Source organism: Coptis chinensis, chromosome 8 (assembly GCF_015680905.1).
Source record: "Coptis chinensis isolate HL-2020 chromosome 8, ASM1568090v1, whole genome shotgun sequence".
NCBI lineage: Eukaryota > Viridiplantae > Streptophyta > Magnoliopsida > Ranunculales > Ranunculaceae > Coptis > Coptis chinensis.
This window is the reverse complement of record NC_141463.1, coordinates 25,552,562-25,577,042: the sequence shown is the minus strand read 5'-3', so window position 1 is coordinate 25,577,042 and position 24,481 is coordinate 25,552,562. Positions and strand designations below refer to the sequence as shown.

The 24,481-nt window shown below is 33.8% G+C and overlaps 2 protein-coding genes and 1 long non-coding RNA gene across 3 annotated transcripts; 1 reads left to right on the top strand and 2 right to left on the bottom strand.

The window, feature by feature from the left end:
- Window positions 1-7,056: 7,056 nt before the first annotated feature.
- On the bottom strand, window positions 7,057-8,074 carry LOC147480763 (uncharacterized). The gene is made up of 3 exons (XM_086578742.1): window positions 7,790-8,074; window positions 7,582-7,714; window positions 7,057-7,496 (listed from the first exon to the last, which is right to left on the bottom strand). The coding sequence occupies exons 1-3, from the start codon at window positions 8,072-8,074 to the stop codon at window positions 7,057-7,059; spliced, it is 858 nt and encodes a 285-aa protein (XP_086434868.1).
- A 251-nt stretch (window positions 8,075-8,325) lies between these two features.
- Window positions 8,326-9,529, bottom strand: LOC147480762 (uncharacterized). The gene is made up of 4 exons (XM_086578741.1): window positions 9,278-9,529; window positions 8,935-8,999; window positions 8,702-8,851; window positions 8,326-8,608 (listed from the first exon to the last, which is right to left on the bottom strand). Exons 1-4 carry the CDS (start codon window positions 9,527-9,529, stop codon window positions 8,326-8,328), a joined length of 750 nt encoding a protein of 249 aa, XP_086434867.1.
- An 11,278-nt stretch (window positions 9,530-20,807) lies between these two features.
- LOC147480761 (uncharacterized) lies at window positions 20,808-22,062 on the top strand. The gene is made up of 3 exons (XR_015207016.1): window positions 20,808-21,070; window positions 21,247-21,447; window positions 21,947-22,062. It is a non-coding gene; the product is annotated as an uncharacterized LOC147480761 (long non-coding RNA).
- Window positions 22,063-24,481: the final 2,419 nt, after the last annotated feature.

The following is a 24,481-nucleotide window of genomic DNA, read 5'->3' as shown; positions in this document are numbered from 1 at the left end:
ATGGTTTTAATGAGGGCTAACTAGAGAGTAGGAGAGGGGAGACTAGATTATCTAGAATAAAGCTAGTCCTCTTCACTAGATTTCTCTACTTGCAAAACAAGATGTGGAAAGTCTAGGGAGGCCAAACCATAGGATTGTTCGCAATTTAAGTCACTTAAATTCAAAATTCTTTTCCTTCTATTGGAAAGATCACTCTCCGCATAGTGATTTTTCTTAGTAGTTTTTCTTTTTTTCTTTTTTTCTTTTATTTTTAAAGTATTTTAGGAACAAAAACCCAAAAAGCCAAAAAGAAAAACCTTTCTCTAACCCTTTCATAAAAGTTCTTGTTTTTTCTGTGGTTATAATAGAGGTTCTCGTTACAACACTAGTTATATGATTTTCTAAAAACACGGGCAATGGATTCCACATAGACCAACCCTTAAAAGTAAGCAATATCCATTCTTCTAAGGGAGATTTGAGGATCCGTTATGTGTTACTAAGGGTCACCCATATCACCATGATATTCGTATGAGACATCTTACGTCTTGCACAGTAAATCCCTCAACACACATAACTGAAGCCACAATTTGACTGGAATGGGTTCACTAAAGTTGCCTAAGATCACCTGTTATGGATTGTTTTCAAACTTAGCTTAGAAATCACTGCTTTTGAGTACGAATATCTTTAAACATCTCTCCATAGTTTTTCAAAAACTTGAGGATATAAAATTTAAAATCATACGCCCCAGAGTAACCAAAATGATACTGGATAAACGTATGATTTTATCTTCTTGTAAAAACCCTCTATATGGTTAGAGATATCTTTTGATAAAAACATGATTAAAAAAAAACCCTAAAAAATTTATAGTAGAATAATTATGTAAATCCCTAGTACAATAAACCATATATTTCTTGTTCTACATCTATCAAACCACGCTCCAAACTTGTTTGGGGGTGGTATATTTTCATAACGAAGAACAGAGTACATGTTATTGCCATTTTTGCTCATGTTCCTATTGTAATCTCTTTCCTTTTTTTCATACTTTGAGGACAAAACATATTCATGTTTGGTATAATAACGATCTGTAAAAACTAGGCATTTATTATATAGCATTTCTTATATTAGATAGATTTAGTATATTTCTTTCTTTCTTAAAATATTTCGAAAAGACCAAAAACATTTTTCTGTTTAGTACTAAACATCTTGTTTTCCTTTTTCCATGATGAACAAATGGTTTAGAAGTCTCATTATAGCAATAGAGTAAAGATTCGTTCTTCAAACTCATACTAATATACGTACAATAGTTTCTGCACCTTTTCATGAATGACATGCATCTGCATTTGATTGTATATAGCAGTGAGTTTCTGAGACCAAGGTTATAACAGTTAAGTTCCATATCCTGTGAGAATCGAGCCAAAAGCCTCATTTGAATGATTACTGAGTGATGACACAAGGATGTCCAGATAGAGAGATAACACGTCCACTTGCTTGATCACCACGCCATATCCTAGGAGAGAATTTAGGCCCTCTTTGGATCGATATAGACAAATAAACGTTAAAAACCCAAAAAGATAGTTTTTCCTCTAGTTACCCCCCTTGAGCCTTCACTAATTTCTAAAAGCCTTTTTATTTCTTAGACATCAATCCCTGAACCGTTACTGCACATACAATAAAAAGCTTACCCAGCTGACGAGTTGTGAATTGGATGAACTGTAAAAAGAGAAGAGAAGGCCTTGTAAAAAAATAGAATAGTTAGAATCTTTAAAAAGAAAAGAAAGAAAAGAAAAGAAAAATTCAAAAAAATCAAAATCTCCCAAAAGTTCAAAATCAAAAGGAGTCGATTTCAAAAAGAAACAAAAGAAAGTTTGAACTCTCAAAAATCAAAATCATATAGAGTCATAAAGCCTAAGGGCTAAAGAATAAATCACAAATTCGGAAGCAAAAGAACAAAACGAGGCTCTTCTCTATTTACAGATATCCTGAAGACCCAATTTCTCAACCTATCAGAGTTTGTTTTCCCTTCCCTTTATTTCTAAACCACTACCTTAGCCCCGTAATTCCTAATAAAAGACTTCTAGCTCAACTAGGAATAGGATGGTGTGATAGTAAGTGGATATTGTGATCAATCGACCCCGATTTCTTTCGATGTCATTCGTGTATGTGAGGAATATAAGTGCCTTTTGCACTTGAGAAAATGAAACTTGAGTGAATCTATCAGAGAGTTATGATTGCAACACACCCCTGTGAGAACCCAGCTTAAGGACGCTCTCCAAAACTTTCAGAAACGACTCTGCTTTTGCATTTCACTGCTCATGTTTTGCACATTTATCTTTAGATGATTAAATTACTGAATATATATTATTCTGAGTTCAAAGGAGCTTTTCTTTATTCCCCCGCTAATGAGATGTATAAACCTCTTAGAAGAAATAAGAAAATGAAACCTTTTGTACTAAATAGAGGAAGTTTGTGAGTACCTTCTCTAGAAAACTCTCACGAGGCTTAAGCTCGTCCACTAGGAAAGTCCTAGTGGTTTAAGACCTTGTTGCATATGGTCAATGCAATCGCACTCCGCAAAACGAGACTAGTATAACAAATTACACATTTGTGATCTTAGTTTTTCTCTCTCATCTTTTGTTTGAGGACAACCAAAATATTGTTTGGGGGTAGTTGATCAGCCCCCAAATGTACATTTTATTACCTTTACAATGCTTCAATTATGCCCTTCTTATGCTTAATGAACAGACAACTTATAACTTTTGCTACTATTTGCAGGATTCAGGCCATATAGGACGTATATTCCTAATACGTGCATTTTAGCACAAAAAAGATTGCTATTGACGCTACTTGGGAAGATTCTAACTTAGGAGCAAAAGTGCTGGAAAGTCAAAGTCAACTGTCATGTCAACTCTCAAGGACTCAAAGCTATGGACTCAGGGACTTAAAGCCAAAATCAAGAATTCAATTGTACGGGCTTAGGTCAAAAACCCACAAAGCTTAAAGGTTGTTTCTAGAAGAAAGGGTAAAGATGTAATTAGTGTCCTATATAAACCAAAGAGATGTAGAGAATTAGTTATCCAATGTTTTAGGGTCCAAACCATTTGATTTGTTAGGAGTAGAGTAACCTGATTTGCATTTAAGCCATTTTAATTTCAAGTCTTTTTATTTACTTTATTTGCATTTTCCATTGTTGTCTTCAAGTTTTCATTCCAAGTTTTAATCAAGTTCTTCATGTCATTCAAGTTCTTTATGTTTTATCAAGCCTTCTTTCACTACAAGTATTTCAATCTAAGTCCTTATTTGTTTTCTCTACTTTATACTTTAAGTTCTTCTTTCATTCAAAGCAACTTAGCAAGTTGTATTCAATCAATGAATACAACTTATTCATTTAGTTATTAAGCAACCACATCATTTACATACATGTTCTTGAGTCCATTAATCCAAGTTTTCATGTTTTAATCCTTTCTCATAAGATAACTAGTGTTTTCCACCATAAGAAAGTTTAGAGAGTTTAGAGAGAGATTTTTCCAACCATCAAAACCATTCCTCCAAACAAAAGGATCTAAGTTGAACAACAAATCCAACACCACTATTTCTACCTCTTTACCATGTGATCAGTCCCCAAATGTGCATTTTATTAATTTTGCAATGCTTCAAATATGCCCTTCTTATGCTTAATGAACAAACAACTTATAGCTTTCGCTACCTTTTGCAGGATATAGGCCATTTAGGACGTATATTTCTAAAACATGCATTTCAGCGCAAAAAGGATTGTTATTGATGTTGCTTGGGAAGATTCTAGCTTAGGAGAAAAAGTGTCAAAAAGTCAAAGTCAACGGTCCAAGTTAACTGTCTACGTCAACTCTCAATGACTCAAAGCTAAAAGTTGAAGACTCAAGGACTCAAAGCTAAAAGTTATAGATTCAAGGACTTAAAGCCAAATCAAGAATTCAAATATATGGGCTAAAGTCAAAAGCCCACAAAGCTTAATCTTACCGTCAAGGTGTTTCTAGAAGAAGGGGTAAATATGTAATTGGTGTCTTATATAAACCAAAGAGATGTAAAGAATTAGACATCCAATGTTTTTAGGGTCCAAACCATTTGGTTTGTAGGAGTAGAGGAAAGTCAATTTTAATTTCAAGTCTTTTATTTTAAGTCTTTTTATTTGCTTTATTTTATTTTCCATTATTGTTATTCAAGGTTCTTTAATCAAGGTTTCATTCAAGCTCTTTATGTTTTGCAAACTCTAATCAAAGTTCTCATTCTCTACAAGTTCTTCTTCATTCCAAGTTTTTATCAAGTTCTTCATGTTCTTCACGTTATTTTCTTCATTGTGTTCATCCAATCAACCCAAGCAAGTTGTATTCAATCAATGAGTACAACTTGTTCTCTACAAATCTCATTAGTTCATTGCCTTTCATTCATATTTTAAATCTTGTTTTCATTTTCATGTTTTAAACCCCATCCATTTAACTAGTGTTTTCCACCATTTAAACATCAAGAACAAGTTAAAGAAAGAGTAGAAAGTTTAGAAAGAGGTTTTCCAACCATCAAACCCGTTACTCCTAACAAATGATCTAAGATGAACAACAAACCCCAACCCTACTTTCTCAACATGTCACCATGCTTGATGAAAATGATCCTTGATGGAGTAGAGAGAGATGTGATTTATAGCAAGGAATCCTGACAGACTATCAATCAGTGTAGTGAGAAGTCCAAAAATAAATAATCACCTTGCGTGAAACAACGATAAGGTCCCACCGCAAGGGAATCAAATATGGTCTCCACGCGTGCTGAAAAAGTGGAAGAAAGTCTGTCGGGATGGATGGAAGAGTATGGAAGAAAATAAGGCCCTCCTGCAAACAAATTTAAAATAATAGTTTAAAATTTCTCATGAAATGATGGTTTATTGATAACAATAAGAATTATTACAACCTAATGGTCCATTATCCTTAACCACTACATAACAACACAAAAAGGAAAAAGAGTTTGACTAAGAGATAAACATAACTAAAAACCTACTTTTTAAAGGTGGAACACAATCCAGGGCTTTGTTGACGATGAAGATGGTTAAGTGGAAGCAGATCATTTACAAGACTGTTGAGTTGATCAATCTGCTGGGTGAGCTATTGTTGTAGTTCACCCTAGTGTGTGGAAAAATTGATGTGATTCTTCATTATGAGAGTATGATTTTCCAAAAATTGTGAGTGGTTTTGCAAGAATTCTTCCTGTGCCACTTCGTGCATTGCCTGAACTTCCTGTAATTCCAACAGACTTGTAAGGATGACTTCATGACGGGTGTGCAATGCTCGCAGGCCTTGGTGAAGAATTGAATGTCTGCCATAAGATTAAAGATGTTATGCATGGCATTTTAATCTATAAACCAAGCAAACATTTTCAAAACTCCAAATTCAAAAAAATGAATTTCTCATCCTTGTTTGAGCATTCATGTTTTATCAATATGCATTGCATCCTTGTTCTTTTTACGGTAGTCATTGGATCACTGGTTATCTCATTGTCCATCATATACCGAATTCAAGTCTACTACGAGAAATCCTTACGATTACGAACCTCAATTTTCAAACTTTCCTAGTACCAAATACACGCAAGAGTTTTCTAGTTATGATGAAAATTTATGGAATTCCACCACAAATAGTCAACCACCATTCATATCTCCATATGGTCAGTTAGATTACAGTTTCATTAATGGTCCATCACCATACATATCTCAATCCATACCAAATTCATACTCCACTCCACCATCTATTATAGACCAACTCTACCAAATTATGGCTGAATAATCAAAAAAAAAATCAAGAAATGACACAAACCTTGTGTTTTCTCTAATCCAATTCAAATGATACCTTCTTTGATCCCGATATTCATGGCCAATCAAATCCCCATCAACCTCCACCTGACTATCGTGAGAATTCCAGCTATTATGACGATGACTATATGCCTGAAGTCACAGTTTCTCTTATATGCCTTAATGCATCATCACCCATAAATGAGAAAACCCCGGCAGAAGAAACTCAAAAGCCTGTGTTAGAAATTAACTCAACAAACTTGGACAATGATAGTTCTAAAAAAACACGTTTCTACCCTAACAAATAGTGATTTTGCTAGGAATAAGAAAACTAAATTATTCTAGGTTTAGATCAAATTTCTACTCTCGATTATCATATAATAAACTGGAGTCAGAATTCGTTCCATTCCTAATTACTTAGAACGTAAATAATTCTACTAGTGATTAACAATTCCACAAACATGATGAGAGTAATAATTCTAATATAGCTAATATGTCAAAAACTATGATTTAATATATTGTAATTTTAAACTATGACAATTTAATAATAAGATTGAATATGATAAGGAATTAGGGAGATTTGATATCCACATTGATTAATCCTTAACATGCTAGTATAGATTTTTACTGCAACCCTAATCTTTCTATTTTCGCACAAGGTTCAACATAAAGGTCAGGTCTTTTTATCCCTAATTATTCATGGCATCTCTAAGGGTGTGTTTGTTAACTGGCAAATTTTTAGTGGGAAAATATAAGATTTGCCAGTATTTTCCCACTATAGATTTGTCAGGCAAATCTCTAGTGGGAAAATTTCAGTTTGCCAATGTTTGTTTGCAAAAATTTATAGTGGAAAAATATAAGATTTGCCAGTTTTGCCAGTGTTTGTTTACAATGGTTTTTCTCCAATGGCAAATGATATTTCAACTTTTTGGAGATAGTTTTTTTTGTTTTCAAACTCAATGAAGTATAACAAAAAATATAATTAAATACAAATTAAATAAAATTAAAGACAATACAACTCAACTTAAATGTAAATGTGTTTTGGAGTATTTCCCTTGCACGCTCCACCTACACCACCACTCCACCACAACTCCACCACACACCACCTACACCAGCCCACTACACGCACACAAAGACTCAACAAACACACACAATAAAATATCCAAAAGTAACAACAATATCACTTAACAATAATATATCGGTCCACCACTTAACAACAATGCCACAAAAACATATAGTTCAAACATATAAATAACCCAAAAAATAATGTGGCATCAACGGCCTACTTGTTCTAGCCTCCTAAACAACCATGAAGCCTTAATATCCTCTTTAAGGCCCAAGAAGACCTTAATAAGCCTATCATTCTCGACCAGCAAGTCAAGCGACCTTAAGAAAAGCTCAGGATTCATTTCAGAAAGAGATTGCAAAGCATCCTTCAACAAATCTATTTGATATACTTTTTCTTCTCGTGGTTCTGGTTTGAGGGCCTCGGCAATTTTCGCCACCGCTTCAGTTAACACCTTAAATGAAGGGGGTTCGGGTATATCCTCAAAAAATTGAGACTTCCTAGTCTTCTTAGCAATAGGTGTAGTACTTCTAGGACCACTCTCGGTTTGAAAAGTATCCCCACCAATATCTGAGGGAGCACCAAAAGCTGAGGACTCACCAGCATCAGAATCGTCACCCCCATCTCCTTGGGTTTGCCTAGAATCATCTAAACAAAAAGTTGAAACAAAAAGTTAATTTCAAAACTAGTTAGACACACAAAATTCAACTCTATTTAGATCTAATCAACTTACCTCCATCCACCATGTCATCATCGAACCCACTATTGCCCCCTTCTCCAGTTGCATAATCATTCCCAAAAATGAGACAACATTCGTCATAGTAAGGAAACGATTTCTGCCTGAGAGTTTTTGCCAACGGATGAGCCTAAATCCCACAATATACCAATTAATATGACATCCAAAACCAAATCCTATAAAAAAAATGAGATTATTTTATTACCTTTACATAACTCTCCCATGCATTCTCATCTGCATTAATTCTCTTAGTCTCTTTGTTGAAAGACAAACCAAACCCACTAGCCTCAACTACATGTTTCGCAACTTGCCAAGCAAGTCTCATTGTTTTCAATCTCAACCTGACATTGTCTGAAACACAATTCATTCCAAGTCGCGTATTGATCTCATCAGCAGTACGCTTCAAGCTCTCTTTCCTCCACCCATTATCTGCCCTCTTGCCCCCAGTAGCTAACTCCTCTAACAACACCTCTACCAAGATGTCTTCCATGTTGGGATACTATCTAATTTGGGGCAATCTTGTTTTCACAACTTCTTTCTGTTTTCCAGCCATACCTAGTTTGAAGCAATGACCAACAAAGAACATAGCATAGTAACATATCAAGGTAACAAATAAGAAAGATTGCATACGAATAAAACATTATAAGTAGTTGAAACATAATAGTGTCTATTACAAAAACACTAATAAAATCATAAGTCTACTACAAAAACATCACTCATATAATCATAATATCTATTACATCACTCGTTATCTTCCCACATTGCAATTGACAACTTATCCCTAAAATTAGTCCACCCAATGCTTGGTTGCATATCAATATTCATATTTGAAGCATTCAGAGAGTTGTCAGCCTCTTCCTCATCATTAGTGAGCTCCTCGTCACTTAATGTATTATCAGGATCTTCTTCTTGCAAGAAGTTGTGCAATGCACAACATGCAAGGATAACCTTTGTGTGCGTTTTGACATCGTGGAAAATTACATGCCTTAGATAGGCAAATCGCTTCTTCAAGAGACCGATTGTCCTTTCAACAACAGTACGCAAAGATGAATGACAAAAGTTATATTCTTCTTTATGATTTTAAGGTTGAACTTCACCTATCTCTCTAAGATGGTACCGTACACCACGGTAAGGCTTGAGGAACCCTAGCACTAAAGCAAATCCAGCATCCGCAAGATAGTACTTGCCATTTGGAATAGTAAGCTTATGCCCTGGACGAGCCACAACACTCCTCAACAACTGTCCATCATGTGCCGATCCTCCCACCCTGCTAGCACGTATGTGAACCTCATGTCAAATGTGCAAGCTACTAACACATTTTGGTTCACGACACCTTTCCTGTTACGATACCTAGCCTGTTGTGCTAGTGGTAAATTGATTGGAAAGTGTGTACCATCAAACGCACCCACAACATCCTAACATAAAAAACTTCATAAATATTTATTGAACTATTAAACATTGAAATCATAATGATCCTATCCATTTTCTAAAAAGTTGACTGACCTTGAAATAACAATGCCAATGATATGTGTTGGTACACTCGCGAGGAGAGTTATCAGCGGTAGCATTTGTTACTAACTCTTTGAATAAACAAAGGATTGCATCCAACACAAGATGAAAATAACGGTGAACTGTTTCTCCTGAACGGAAGAATTGAAATATTTCATTCCGATTTCGCATGTCAATGCCCAACAGTGTTGAGAAATAGGGCAACTTGCTCTTCCAATGTAACATGTCTGCTTTCACGTAGACCATGACCATGCAAACGAGTGCACAAGCGACGAAACATTGATCGTCTCATCCTTAATTGCTCGTGGCAGAATCTGTCAATGCTTGCATACATCATACCCAATACAGTTCTCCATACTTGATCCCAATTCCTACGAGGACCTCTAATAAGAGCAGGGGGAGCCCTACGCCTAGGCCTATACCTCCCCATATACATTCTCCTATACCACCATGTCATCATCATATATGCACTTATAACTATAAGTAGAAATGCCACTAACCTACATTGACGTTCGGTAATCATTCTACAATATCTCAAAAAGAAAAAAAATAATAATGAAGTATACAAATTCATGTACTCAATTAACGAAACAAACAAATTGATACAAACATACATGCATGAACAATGCAGAGGAAATATTATAGGGGACGAATGCAAGTAACAGTAATCTCCTGAATCATAAAAGAGAACTAACGAGGTTATTACTCATAAAACAAATTGAACCAATTCTGAGTCTCAAATGTCATTCCACTAGAACAAATTATTCTTTTTCTGTGCAAATGTGCAACACGAAATTTACCAATTTGTCTATCGGTCAGATGGTAATCTTGAAGGTCTGGATAAGTGTCGCCAATAAAAATATATAAGCACACATGTATGGTGAAATGTGTATACATACAAAAGCGGTATACATTTGGCATTTATAAATGCAAATATCACCGCGTACACTTGGAGTAAAAACTTTTAATCATTTAACCGTAATGTTGAAGAAACGCTTTTAACCAGATTCGAGTTTACTTTGAAGTCGAAACTTTTAATGAATACAGAAACAGAGCTGAAAAAAGTGATGATACTTTACTGATCAACATGAGTAAAGATCTCAAGGAAACCAACAAAATGCTGAAATAATCTTGTGCCAGAGCACAACTTTCTATTCTAGCTAACTTTCAACACCTACATCCATGTTCATTTAGCTTTCCCATTATATGGTAAGGTGGATTTTTGGATAGAAGAAAAATAGGCTATTTTGAAATGACTCTATCATATAATAAGTGTGAGTTCTTGAAGAAATAAGCAAAGTTTGAAACATTGAATATCGCCTACTAGCACCATGACCCATAATATACATGTAAAGTAAAAATGTTTACTAATTTAAATGTCATCATTAATATACAATAAAAATAACATATTTATGAATTAACACAAATTCAGTTAAGCAGGTCTAGAAACAATAGAATGATGAAACTCCATATTGAAGAACTTACAAGTGAAGACAGTGTAGCCATTTCAGAAATGGGTTCAGTCTAGTATGAGGAGGAGGCTCGCAACCAAACAATGCAGGATCTAAGAGGATGTCTTTTAACAAATTTAGATATGTATTTGCTAAATTAAATTAGGTTGGATATGTGGTTATAATTAATTATCTCTCTGTTAATTGATATGGAATCACTGAGTATTTTCGCACAGACTATCACTTCTCATTCGGTGATATGCCATGGTTCTCCTGGAGATTGTTCTACTTGCATCAATCTTTAAAGTAGCTCTAGTTCGTGAAAAAGGAGTCTGCTCTCTCAGACCAAAGTGAAAAATGAGTCGACTCCATATACATTGAAGAAATGACTAAACGAAGTCCAAAAATCACTGATAAAAAAAAATCCAAAAATCAAACAAGAACAAAAAACAACCACTAATCATCGGTTTAACAGTCGTGAACTACACTATAATAAAAAAGGCCTCAACAACAACCCATTCGAGATTCAATCTCTCAAACATTAGTGGGGGCTTTAAAATCAAAACCAAAATGAAAGCAAACAAAATTAAAACCCAAAAAACTAAATTAAAACCAAAACTTACTCCGACGCATGCATTTCGGAGTCGGAGGTGGAGGAGAACGAATATTAAATCTGAGAAAGATAGAAACAAAAAAAAAATAGTGAAAAAATGTGAGACAGAGAGATTGAGAGAAAGAAAGACCTAGAGTTTGAGAGAGAAAGAGAGATTGAGAGAAAGAGAGATGAGAGAAGAGAGATAAGAGATGAGAGCAAGAGAGAATACCTAAGAAAAGAGCGAGTTGATGAGAGGCGGCAGTGAGAAAGAGAGAAGAGAGATCGAGAGGGAGAGTTGTTTCTATTTTCCCTACCATAGTGGAAAAATACCGGGTGACTAATTCAACTTTGGGGGGAGGTGTTTTCTATTTTCCCACTTCTAGTGGGAAAATTTGATTTACTGGCTAATTCTAAATAGTATTTGCCAGGGCCCTTAAATACATCCAAACACTGGCAAATAGTACTTCTAGTGGGAAAATATAATTAACCACCCCCATTTGCCACTTAACAAACACACCCTAACCAACTAATAATTAGCATGAGAGGAAATTTAAACCCATTCTCATAGTAAATGAACTACCCTCTAGATTGAAACTCTTAAAAGTAATTATTCTACACTAACATATCAAGTCTTCATCAAAGCTTCAATTAAACCCCTCTAATGGAGGTTTAGCTATGAATCATGGGACTATCATGGAATAAATAATAGAAAGAAGAAGACATAATGAAGAACTACTTTATTAAAGATAACTTGAATTGAATTAATGGTGGCTAGGCTAAATAAACATAAACTAGGTTTACTAAAAAGAAAAACTAAGAGACAAGAGGCCAATTAACTAATGGGTGAGAGAGTTAGAGTTTTGCCTTAGTCCTCTTTATATAGGAGAGGGTTAGGTTTACAATTTCATGCATGGGCTTTGAAGCCATATTTTGGGCTACTAAATCAAGCCTAAAACCTAATTACTTAAGTCCACTGCTAGAAATTACTACAACAGCATTTTCATCTACTTTTACTCCTCTGATTGGATCAATGCCTAGACCATTAGAAAGCTCTTTCCGAGCCGGTCGTTTTGACATATAATAGGCCTAATTCCGAGGTATGAGTCCAAAGATATAACCTACGAAAGTTCTGTTGACTTTTATGCTTTATTTCTGCCCGCGTTAACTTTGACTTTTCAGCTTTGACTGGGCTTTAAAAAGGTTTTTTCTTCTTGAAACTTGAGCTTTAACCATAGAAATTTTTAGCAACCAACTTTTGCTTCTTTCTCTTGCAAAAGTGACATATTTCTTTACATAATTGATTCCAAAACCTGAAATATACAAAAGTACGTAAACAGTACTAACTCTTATTTATTATAAACATAATTCGTCTATATGTAATGTTATTAAGGGATTAAAACTATAGTTTTGGGCTCTTATCAGACAACGACATTGAGAAATTTTATGAAGATCTAGGTAGAGAGGACAAAGAAAATGAAGTGCTCAAAAAAGATGATATAAAATCTATGGTGGAATGAAAATTTCAATTTAGTTTGGTCGTTAAAGACTTATCGATGGAACAAATTTGTGACATCCTTACTATTGCATATATGAACCACAATCTTGTGGAAACGCCAAAACTAGATGAAAAATTCTCTAACTCCTCGAGATCATGTGAAGAACCACCACCCAACCATCATATCACCAACCTAATTTAACACCTCTTGAAAGCCAACCTCCATTCATAAAAAAATCCACTAATTTCTGAGGACTGCACCACTAAACCATTTCAAAGAAACCTCCAATTCACACTTGAACCAATTGCCTCTGAAGTCCTTCATAATTTTCTCAACCTTACCGATAAAGAAACTTTGCCAAACATACAAACTCAAGACTCTATCATTCCAGTAGTTGAGAACCCTAGTGTGTCCTATTTCGAATCATCTGAGCTTCATGAATGACAACTACTACCACACTCATACTCTTTTGGACAATTCAAACATGACGGGTTATTGTATAAATTCCATGATATATTACATAAGCTTTCTCTTATCATTCATCATCTTACACTCCAAATGAATCATTTCATTCTGTTTGGGGGTATATGTTTTCATATGTTTTTTCTATAAAGATCCCCAACTATTTAGACTATTAGTATATAGCTAACAACATGTCATCTATCTTATGCATAGTCTTGGGGAATCTTACTTTAAATGACCCTACATATAGTCTTGAATATCTTACTATAAAATATTCATATTATGTTTTCTCGATGCATTCTATGGGAGTGCATCCTTAAGGTAACCAGGCCCTCATCTTGGAGTGTGTGGTTATAACTGCCGGAATCTTAGTCCACGTATATCTTGCATATTTTTTGTAAAACATTTTTTACTCGTCGTTTGAGTAAGTGTGATCCTATGGAGCGACTATACAATTTTTTTCTTTCTTTCTTTTATATTTCTTTTTCAAAATAGTTGTTTTTCTCCGTTCTCATTATGAAAGATTCTTTATACATCAATAGTTATGTGAATTTTCCAAAAAAACTAAACGGGAAATGGATTCCACCTAGACCAACCCGTAGAAGTACGCAATCTCCATTCTTCTAAGGGTGGTTTGAGGATTACTTATGTGTTACTAAGGGTCGCCCATATCACTGTGCACTTTCTGTCTCAGCTTAAACCATTGTCTTTTGCTTGATCAACAACATATAATCACCTTAACTAGAAGAAGTATGTGTTTTCAATGTACCAAATGCACCATGGAGGCAGCACCCAAATTATACGTGGAGTACTAATCCACAAACTCATCCACCTACAGGGTTCGTTCACTATTAACAAATTCAGAAGAACTAGTATTAAGTAATACTTTACCTAATTGTAACTTAAGATTTTCATCAATCTCTAAATTATTAAGCTTCTGTTTGGTCTGGCACCTGTTGGCATAATGACCAAGTTTTCCACATTTTAAACAAGTAACATTACTTTTCTGATGTGGATTATTATAAAACTCTTTATTAGATTTGCAATTTTTATTGAACTTCTTTCTATTCTTACTAGAGTATTTTCTCTTGTAAGGTTTATGTGTTTTATGAGAAGAAATATTTTTCTTTTTCTCATGAGGGAGACCATAAGCAAATTGCTCAAAAAATTATTCTAACTCTTTTTTACCAGAAAGATTCTACTTCTTAAGCTGATGTTGTAGCTTTAAATCATTACAAAGGCTAAAAGGCTAAGACCTTCGTAAATGACATGATTAATAAGACTACCATAGGTATGAGAATTATAAGGAATGGTAAATCCTAACTCTTTTTTACCAGAAAGATTCTGCTTCTTAAGCTGATGTTATAGCTTTAAATCATTACAAAGGCTAAAAGGCTAAGACCTTCCTGAATGACATGATTAATAAGACTACCATAGGTATGAGAATTATAAAGAATGGTAAATCCTAACTCTTTTTTACTAGAAAGATTCTGCTTCTTAAGCTGTGTTATAGCTTTAAATCATTACAAAGGTTAAAAGGCTAAGACCTTCCTGAATGACATGATTAATAAGACTACCATAGATATGAGAATTATAAGAAATGGTAGATCCTCCATTTAAGTCTCTAAGCTTTTTCCTAACCTTTTCTGCAAAAAAGTTAGGGAGACCATCAATAAATTTAGATTTTCAATGCTCATTATTAGCATCATATAATTGAAGCACTTTGGCTAAGAACACATCTTTATACCATCTGAAATGAGATAAAGATGGACATCTAAGATTTTGGAGAAGTTCTTTATTCTTCTCAGCATTCATTCCTTATGGTCCCATAAAATGATGGACAATAGTCAAACATAAAATATAAATAGCATATGATGTAGATACTTCAATATTTGCCTCAAAATTTATCTTAGTTTTAACTGAGCTAAAAATTTTATATCTCTGCTCATTAGTGAGGACATTATCCCACCAACCTTTCAAGGTTCCAACAAAACCCTAGCATATGAATTTACAGACATTCGCATCTGTGTTACCATTAGCTTTGCAGATACTAGCATACATGAGCATTTCCTATATAGCGTGATAAATCTAGTATTCTGATTTACCATCAATATTCCATGTATAAATGGTTTTAGGATGAAATGAAGCTTGATCATTAAAAAGATCCTCTTCATAAAGAAGATCTTGTGGAGTAAGACGAGGGTAATATTGCCTACTATATCCTGCATAATTCATCCTCTGATTATTTTTATCATAAGATATTTTATTAATAGTAGAAGACCCAAAATTTTCTTCTATATCCAAAATTTCATTGGGGTTTATCTCATCATTCGAATCTGAATCTTGAGATAAGATATTAAGATTTAATTTACTTAATTGACCATATAATTTTTCAATGAAGTCATTCTTGGATGACGATTGTCCTATCTTAAAATTTGGAACATCTAAGGGAGATTGGATAGATGGCCTAATATGACCAGATGAAATATGTTGCTTTAAAGAAATATTCTTTATAGATTATTTATCCTTATTTTTATTAGGTTCTATCTTTGGAACATGCTTAAGGATATTTTCTGCATTATTCTCAATTCTAATTAATTGAACTCATATAGTTTGCAAACATAGATTAGTATAATTTTTTTTTTTACAAAGTTTATTAACATCATTTGTACGGACAGATCTGTTAAGGTAATCATGTGGTTTGATATAAGCCACAGTTTCCAAACTATCCTTCAGCTTTAAAGGTGTTGTTGGAGGATGAACAGCTGTTATTTCCTTGTCATCAGAAGTAGTCCAATTCTTTTGATGAAACTCTAACACACCAATATAATTATCTACAGGTTCAAAATCATTGCTAACCTTAGATTTTACTGATTCATTAGGTAAATCTATTTTTACCTCCGATTGATTTGGTAACTTAATAATCGTATCTGGTAAATGATTATTAACTTGTTTAACCTGTTGAATAGGTAAACTAGGTTTTACCCTATCAATTAACACATCATTATCAGATAACATACCTTTGGTTCTTAAATAATCCTTAACATCCTGTTGTAGAGTAGCTCGTTTAACTCTAGATTTAAGAATGTGATTATTTTGTTACTCTAGACAAAACCATTTAGCCAGAGTAATACCATAATCCTAGTAAGATCTAAAATACTCTTGATAATGTTTCACAAGAGGTTTCAACTCAGTAGGAGTAAAATATTTACTCAACTCATCATATTTTAATTTATAAAATTGATTTGTTTCAGTTGATGTATAACCATTATAAAACAAATTCCATTTCTGATGCTGTGGGAGATTCCCTATCGTTCTGTCTATAAATACCATGTGGCATTTGTTTATTAGAGATACAAATCTCTTCTATAGATTGATTGTACTGAGGTAAAGATTCAGTTTCAGATATTGAATGCCTAGAAGATTATGGTATAGAGATCTTATAAGAAGACCTCGAGGACAAACTTCTAACAAAAGGTTTCTTAATGTTTAATATAACTTCACCTTCTGTTGATTGAATTATTTGATCTAAATCATTATTAATGATTGGCTGTGGTTGAACAGCATTTCTACAAGTTCATGAATAAGGAAATTGAATTTCACTCCAAGGAATCATCCTAGGTGTTGCTACACTAGAAGTTAAAAGATTTGAATCAATTAACACAGTTTTACCTGGCGTAGATTTATTTCATGCATTAGGAGTTAAATTTTGTAACACCTTATAGTGAATTCTGTAAGTAATTCCAATCACTTCAGATCCAGATAAAAAGTTTTAACCTTTAGCCTGAATTTGTAATGATAAAGAATAATAAAGATTTATATCCGATAAAGACAAACTTAAATTAGGATAGACATCAAAATAGACTGGCCCATGATAAAGACTAGTCTTTACTACTCCCATAAGAGATGGTAAATAATCCAGACATCTGGCATCTGTTAGAGTTGCTTGAATACAAGCATTCATACCCAAAAGGGTCAAAGGTCTAAATGCAACCTGTATCAATCCTACATGAATAAATTTATAATTTTTCATATAAGAATGTAAATCACGTGGATTTAATAAATTCAAGTTATTACTCATGGAATGTAAACTAATAGTTTGTTCCATAGTCTTTACAGTAATTTTACTGGTCAATTTCTCAATCTAGTTACCATATCTATATATGGTTTTGGGATCCATATTATGAATTGTCCATTTGTTCATTTTATCTTGCGTGTCGAGATCATACTCGATTAATTATGTGTTCTTAATTGAACTCATATCATCATTTGATGATTGTACCATGGGTGTTGAGGTGTTAGTGCAAAAATAGGTAGACTATAATGAATTCAAATCATACCAAATAGTATTAAAATTATTCATGATGTAATCACTGATATATCGTCTTCTTCACCAAGTATTATAAACAGTAAAATCAAAATCAAGTCTTCAGAGTTTATAATAGTAAAACCACGTATGTCAACACTTTACGGGGAGCAAACGGCCTAAAACGCATATCCTGCTAAACAGCACTGCATATACCCTACGTGACTTGGGTGACGTCCCAGAGTTACCATCATAAACGTAAAGAATTAACAATGATCTATTGCTTATGCCAATAGTCCTGTATCATAAAGAATGAAATTAAGTAATCCTAATATCATCTTTAACAAGATACTATTCATAATACTGGTAAATAAGAGTCAACATTATTTTTAAGAAATCGACGGACATTCTTGTTGTCGAAAAACCGAGCTTTTAGCAAGTAGTCTTCAAGTGTAACCCACATGTCTTATTCCTTAATCATACTGGGGATATCCTTTACTTACATCATTTCTTAGGAAATAAAACAATTAAATATAATTGTAAAACATTTTCTTACCGTTAATGCACTAACCTCAATTTAAGATATCATGGCTCTAATACCAAAGAAAAAGAGAGATCAGGTAAAACACCTGATTAATGCGGAAGTGGTCAATCAGCAGCAAGAACACTTGATATAAACTGAACTTTTATTTATATTCAGTCATTCTCTAAAAGTAGCTACTTAAGTTAACTTAAAATAAGTACGTAGGTAAAACTTCACCTATAAAATGAATTCGATGAACCCCAATGTTTTATGGATATATACCCACTATAAAGATCATCTCCATAAACTTTCAGCTCATTTGGAAACCTCCAACATTGACAAAACATTATTGCAAAAACTCGATATTTCTAGACCGTTAGATTTATTTTTAAAGATGACAACAATTTTTATTTATGTTAGAGGTTTCCAAATAAGCTGAAATTTTGTGGAGATGATTTTTATGGTGAGTGTTTCATAATTATGAAAAAAATTAGGTTTGAATTCATTTTGTAAGTGAAGTTTTACTTACGTACTTATTTTAAGTTAACTTAAATAGCTACTTTTTAGAGAATGAATATATATATATATAGATAGATAGATAGATAGATAGATAGATAGATAGATAGATAGATAGAGAGAGAGAGAGAGAGAGAGTCTAATTTATCGTCTTGTGTTGTTCATCCCAGTGCCTCCTACGATCACCGGAGAGCCATGTTATACAGTGTTGTTCATCCCAGTGCCTTATATGATCTCAGGTAGCTTGAACATTGGACTTCTCTATGATCAGTTCATGAACTTGCCATGCATTGAACTGTTGTTAGCTTAAGTCTGTTTGCACTATATATAGACTGTCTTCTTGCATATTGGCGAGAAAACATCCACCCCGGAATTGGTGTTGGGAGAGGTTGAGCAACAACATTTTGATTATGGATCTCATTTTTCTTGTTGGTTATCATTTGCATTATTCATCATGATTATGGATTTGGATTTCAAGGGTTGCTATATTTCTTAGGGTTTTTTCTTATTGATTCAACGTTATATGTTTTCTATTTTATTTATTTTATCATTATTATTTTATAATAATTTATTAGATCAAACTTTCACTTCTTTCTTTAACAAACCGAAACCGAATAGATTATTACATCTAATTTGATCCCCTGTTTTTTTCAACAAGTATAATATTTTATTTCAAGCTAAGCATCCAAGAGGAGTTTGGCTGATTCATACCAATTTACTAAATCAAATCAATGGTAAAAAGTTATAAAATAGACAACATCGAACCTTCTTATCAAACATGTTTCGAGTTTATAATGGTGGAAACGGTCTCTTGAAGTATATATATATATATATATATATATATATATATATATATATATATATATATATATATATATATATCATCTATTGGAAGATCTTAAACTTTCGATTGCGAGACACCTAAATAAAAACAAATTATTAGACAATAAATACATTAGTTAGAGCACCAACAATTTATACATGCTTTAACTACCAAATGTTATCTCTTTTTTTTTTTTTACCTAAATTGCAATCAAAAAACAAAAAACGATTACAAAATTCGAACATTACATTATCAGATAAATTGTGTGATACCGTCACAATCCTAATATATTGTGTAATAAATGGGAAAAAAAATACAATGTATTGACTGATGTGATGTGCGACTATGAAAGAAACACTTCAATTTTGTTTGTTTGTTAGTTTGTATGAGACAAGATAAACCAAGACTCCCAACAGCATAGTATGTATGGCATCTGTGTTGGTTCAATATCAAACTTCCCTATAACTATCCAATCAAAATTTGTGAGAATCAAGCCGTTACAAGCCCCATTAACCCCTTCAATAAGAGCTAGAGCCATACCAACTTGAGTTAAAATAAGTTTCTATGCTAAACTCTACATAAAAGTAAAAAACGTCCCCCAATAACTAGATTCCTTTCTCGCTTCATTATTACTGAAAACAAACAAATGAGTCTCTTTCTTTCATACATCTATCTGACTCTCAAAGAAGAATTGGAAGTTAATTTCTTATGGGTGAAGGGTAAATTCCTGATTTGACTATGATAATGTCAATGTGTTCGCAATTCGGCAACAAATTACAACTCGACGCATTTTTTCAGCAACTAGTGGGATAATGTCAGCAATTTTTTGCACTGAGTTGCTGACAATGGACGGATTAAGAACAAAATGACATTATCATGGCCGAATTAGGAATTTACCAATTTCTTATTATGTACTAGATTTGACTAATGGAGTGCTACCGTACTAGTAAAATTTCATCAAATTCTCAAATTGTTTATTACTTCAAATGTTAAAATCAAGCATCTATTTGTTTTTGTTACATCCAAATATATATATATATATATATATATCACTACTAAAAAAAAAAGGTTTTTATCTCGGTTATAAAATTAGCCTTATCTCGGTTCTGCTGATAAGAGAGATAATATGTCCTGTAAATGAGATAATATGTCCCATAACTTAGGTACTAACTCTGAGTATAAATCTGTTATCTCGCCTCTTACTTAACTGAGATAAAATATATGGATTTTACCACTGGTGGTATGGAACTGATATAATAGGAAATTTCATTTATCACACCATTGTGGAACTGATATAATAGGAAATTTCATTTATCTCACCATTGTAGAACTGATATAATAGGAAATTTAATTTATCTCACATTGAACTGATATAATTGATATTAAACCAAATATCTCGGCACTCAAATAATATAATTGTTATTATACCAAATATCTCGAAATAAATTTGGCAAAGAAAACAGAAATCCCAAAAAAATAAAAGTCCCAAAAAAATAGAAGTCCCACTCTACAGTACTCTGCATCTCTCATGACTAGCACGAACTCACGATGGCAACTGCCGTTCTAATCCCAACTATCTCGCCTCTTCACTATCTCTTCGTGTATATTGCTCTCTCTTTACCTCTCGCACCAACTCAGAAATGATTTCCACTACCCATTTCAACTCCACAGATAGGTCGCAACTTCACCGTTTGCAAGACGGAGTGAAGCTGATGATCAAAGAATCAATCTCTCGCAGATGGATGAGGTGGTGACTGGAAAACCCGTCATCTCTGGCATCTCAGTAAAGAAAGACCATCAGGCAGGTAACAATCTATTTATTTTGCAAGCTTCACGTATTTTTTGTATTGACTTACGTGATTAGTTGATAACTTTTCTTGTAATCCACTTTGTTTCTAGTGTATATACTTTGTCTGCTATTTAAATTGAATGTCTTTCAATGCTGAGACTCATTATTTCTTTTATCTGATATACCACTCAGACTCCTGCTGAAAATCTCAAGGTACTTTATTTGCAATATGCAAAGTTGGAGGAGGATTATGGTCTTGCGAAGCGTGCAATGAAGGTTTATGATCAGGCTGCAAAGACTGTTCCCGATAATGAGAAGATGAGCATGTATGAAATTTACATTGCTTGTGCTGCTGAGATCTTTGGTGTCCCCAAAACAAGAGAGATCTATGAGGTAGCATCTATTCACTTCTACCTTATTTAGTTGATGCAAACATCTTCATGTATCTTCTTTGAATATTTTGCTAATATTCTGGATGTCTAAAAATGTAAACCAAATTTTCAATTTTTTTTTTGGCCTTGTCATGTAGGTACTTTGTGACACAAATTTCCTAGTTCCATAAAACAAACCTGATAAATATTCATGAAATTTGTAAAGCATTGCCTTTCCTCATTCATATCATATTGCTGTGTTGGGATTTCGCCAATTGCCCAAGATTCAAAACAACTTCCCCCCCAACAAACCCCCGTGGTAATTTTCAACTTTTCATATTGCATTGGGCTTTGGCCCATGGCCGAAGCTCTCAGATATGCTGATCTGTTTCTTTATACGAAATCATGTTTGCTTCTTTCTTGCATGTCGCTGGTGCATTATGGTGTGGGTGTCAGTCTTTTGCTATGACATTTTTCATCTTGCTAACTGCGACTAATAGTGTTTTTTGTATTTCTTACAGCAAGCAATTGAATCTGGGCTACCGGATAAAGATGTTAAAGTTATGTGCATGAAGTATGCTGAACTGGAGAAGAGCTTGGGAGAGATTGATCGAGCTCGAGCAATATATAATTTCTCATCTCAATATGCTGATCCAAGGTCTGATGCTAATTTTTGGACTAAGTGGCACGACTTTGAGGTGCAGCATGGTAACAAGGACATATTTAGGGAGATGCTCCGGATGAAGCGCAGTGTGTCTACTAGCTACAGCCAGGTTTGTTTATACTCCATTTGGATCTGTAACGTAAACGAAATAGAAATTTGCTACGATGATTTAATTGGTAAGCATATCCTTGTTAGCGTCGTGGCATAATAGATTCGATCTCATCGTAAAAGAATAGGATCAGATTATCCACCACGGATGATAATGAACACTATTGGATGGTCCCAACTCCCATCCATCTTAATCCCTTTCTTTTTTATCCCATCACTAAAATACATTTCCCGGTAGCGTAGTGAGTAGAAATGGATGTTATGACAATCTTTCTCATGACACCTTTCTCCTGAATTGCTAAAGTTATATATTTAGGGTGGATCAGATCAACCATTATGTTCGATTCTGACTACATAGGTTTTAAAATCAGTGTAAAGGCATCTTCCTTGTCAGTATGCTAATTCTTGACTAACCTTATTTTCCTCACTGTTTTCATCTTCTTGCAGACACATTTTATTCTCCGAGTATCCGATGCAAAAAGACCGTAAATTGAACCTGAAGAAATTGTGGACACTCTGCCGTCTTTGGGTTCCCGGCGAAATGGCAGCTCTAGAAAGGCAATTTGCTCCGAATCCAATAACACAAAGATCCAAAGATGGCGGTAGAAAACTAGGGTTTGTGAGTCTTTGGAGTGGAATCTCAAACGGGTGATATGAACACCGGATGGTGGAAGGAAAGTTACGCACAATGTTGAAGGCATTGATTTGCTTGAAGGTAGTGATGGCGGGACGATGACAAAATTGAAATTGCGCACAAAGATGTTCCCGCTGCGGTGTTTGGCGAATTTGGTGAACAAGGTGGAAGAAAACAATAAGGATGGAGATGAAGAAACTTATAGTAAGCTTGGTGCCCTTGAAAGAATCAAGAGGCGAGACAGGGTTAGTTAGCCTATAAGGCAAGTGTTACTGCAAATTTTGGTCTTATCTTCTTTGAACTACTTGGTCTCACACGATATGTTTGTATTTCATGCTTAGAGTAAGTTTTCTCCTGTAAACAAGCTTTAAACACCTGGAACACTGTACTGAGTTGCATTACAAGTATCTGTTAACTATTTATTTCTTACTTCCTAACCACTAATTATTGATTAATCACTGGATGGTTGACGTTGTCGTTAGCAATTAGAATGCAGTAATCACATGAAAATGGTGTTTGAATATGAAGCATGTGAACATATTTTTGTTTCTGATTTTATATGAAGTATATTTTTCAGTTTCTTAAATTAGCTTTGTGATCGTAGGTGGGTATGCATCAAGTGGAGCCTCTGCCCAAAAGTCCAAAGTCATGATGAATACTTTATCAACACAACAAATGAGTCATATGTTCATACCCATCAAAGATTTTGTCATTGATTACTTATGCAATTTGGTGTCGAAATTTTTTCTTTTATTGTAGATTTATGTTGGAGGATTAGATCCAAGTGTTAGTCTTGAAGATCTCAAAGTGACATTTTCTCAAGATGGAGAGACTACATCCGTGAGAATTCGGGTAGGAAAGGATTTGGGTTTGTCGAATTTGCCAACAGTATGGGGAATTATGTCAGCATGTATAATGAAATGCAAATTGATCACTTGCCTATGGTTTAATTCTTTAGCTAACAAGTGATCTGCCATTTCTTCATTATTCTTGCAGAAGTAATGATGAGGAGGCATTGCTGAAGCTTCATACGACCGACGTGAATACCTTAGGTTTGGGAGTTGTGGATTCTCAAAACAAAATTTAGTAGGAAATTCAGCAAGAACCATCTAAGGACGAAATTCAGCAGGAACCATCTGTCTCCTTTGCTGAATATATAAAGAAAGGTTAAAAAATGTTTTATTATAGTTCGAAGAATAGTAGTTGATACAATATTTGAGTTTCTATAAATAAATGATTGATCACTAGTACTCTTTGAAAGTTAAGATCATGTTTGACATTGTTCTTTCTTATCTTAATGAAATAAGTTCTCCAAAAAATTTACTTATGTTAGGTTGCTTTTGTTAATTGGTGTTGATGTTTATGAATATGCAAAGGGAATGTGGTGGTTTGGGACATATTTTTATTTGCTGGTTAATTGTCATGAGCAATACCAGCAAAAAATGACAAAGGGTGAGATAAAAGGTTGTCCAACAATCTCGCTTTCCAAAAGAATTTATCATGGTTATTTTTTGATATTATCTCAGTTTCAATAAAAAAAAATATCTCAGTTTTCTTCTATACTAATTGGTTTCAATCAACAATTTATCTCGATTTTATTCTATATAATATCGATTTTATTTAGAAAACCGAGATAATATATTTAAATAA

What these genes read in the sequence shown, in the direction of transcription:
- LOC147480763 (XM_086578742.1), bottom strand. Translation starts at nt 8,074, where the DNA reads ATGGAAGACATCTTGGTAGAGGTGTTGTTAGAGGAGTTAGCTACTGGG. An exon ending in CATGGGAGAGTTATGTAAAG is followed by an intron (nt 7,715 to 7,789) that starts GTAATAAAATAA and finishes TGTGGGATTTAG; the next exon opens with GCTCATCCGTTGGCAAAAAC. An exon ending in TGATGACATGGTGGATGGAG is followed by an intron (nt 7,497 to 7,581) that starts GTAAGTTGATTA and finishes CTTTTTGTTTAG; the next exon opens with ATGATTCTAGGCAAACCCAA.
- LOC147480762 (XM_086578741.1), bottom strand. Translation starts at nt 9,529, where the DNA reads ATGTATATGGGGAGGTATAGGCCTAGGCGTAGGGCTCCCCCTGCTCTT. An exon ending in TTGCCCTATTTCTCAACACT is followed by an intron (nt 9,000 to 9,277) that starts GTTGGGCATTGA and finishes TTTTTATGTTAG; the next exon opens with GATGTTGTGGGTGCGTTTGA. An exon ending in CCACTAGCACAACAGGCTAG is followed by an intron (nt 8,852 to 8,934) that starts GTATCGTAACAG and finishes ACGTGCTAGCAG; the next exon opens with GGTGGGAGGATCGGCACATG.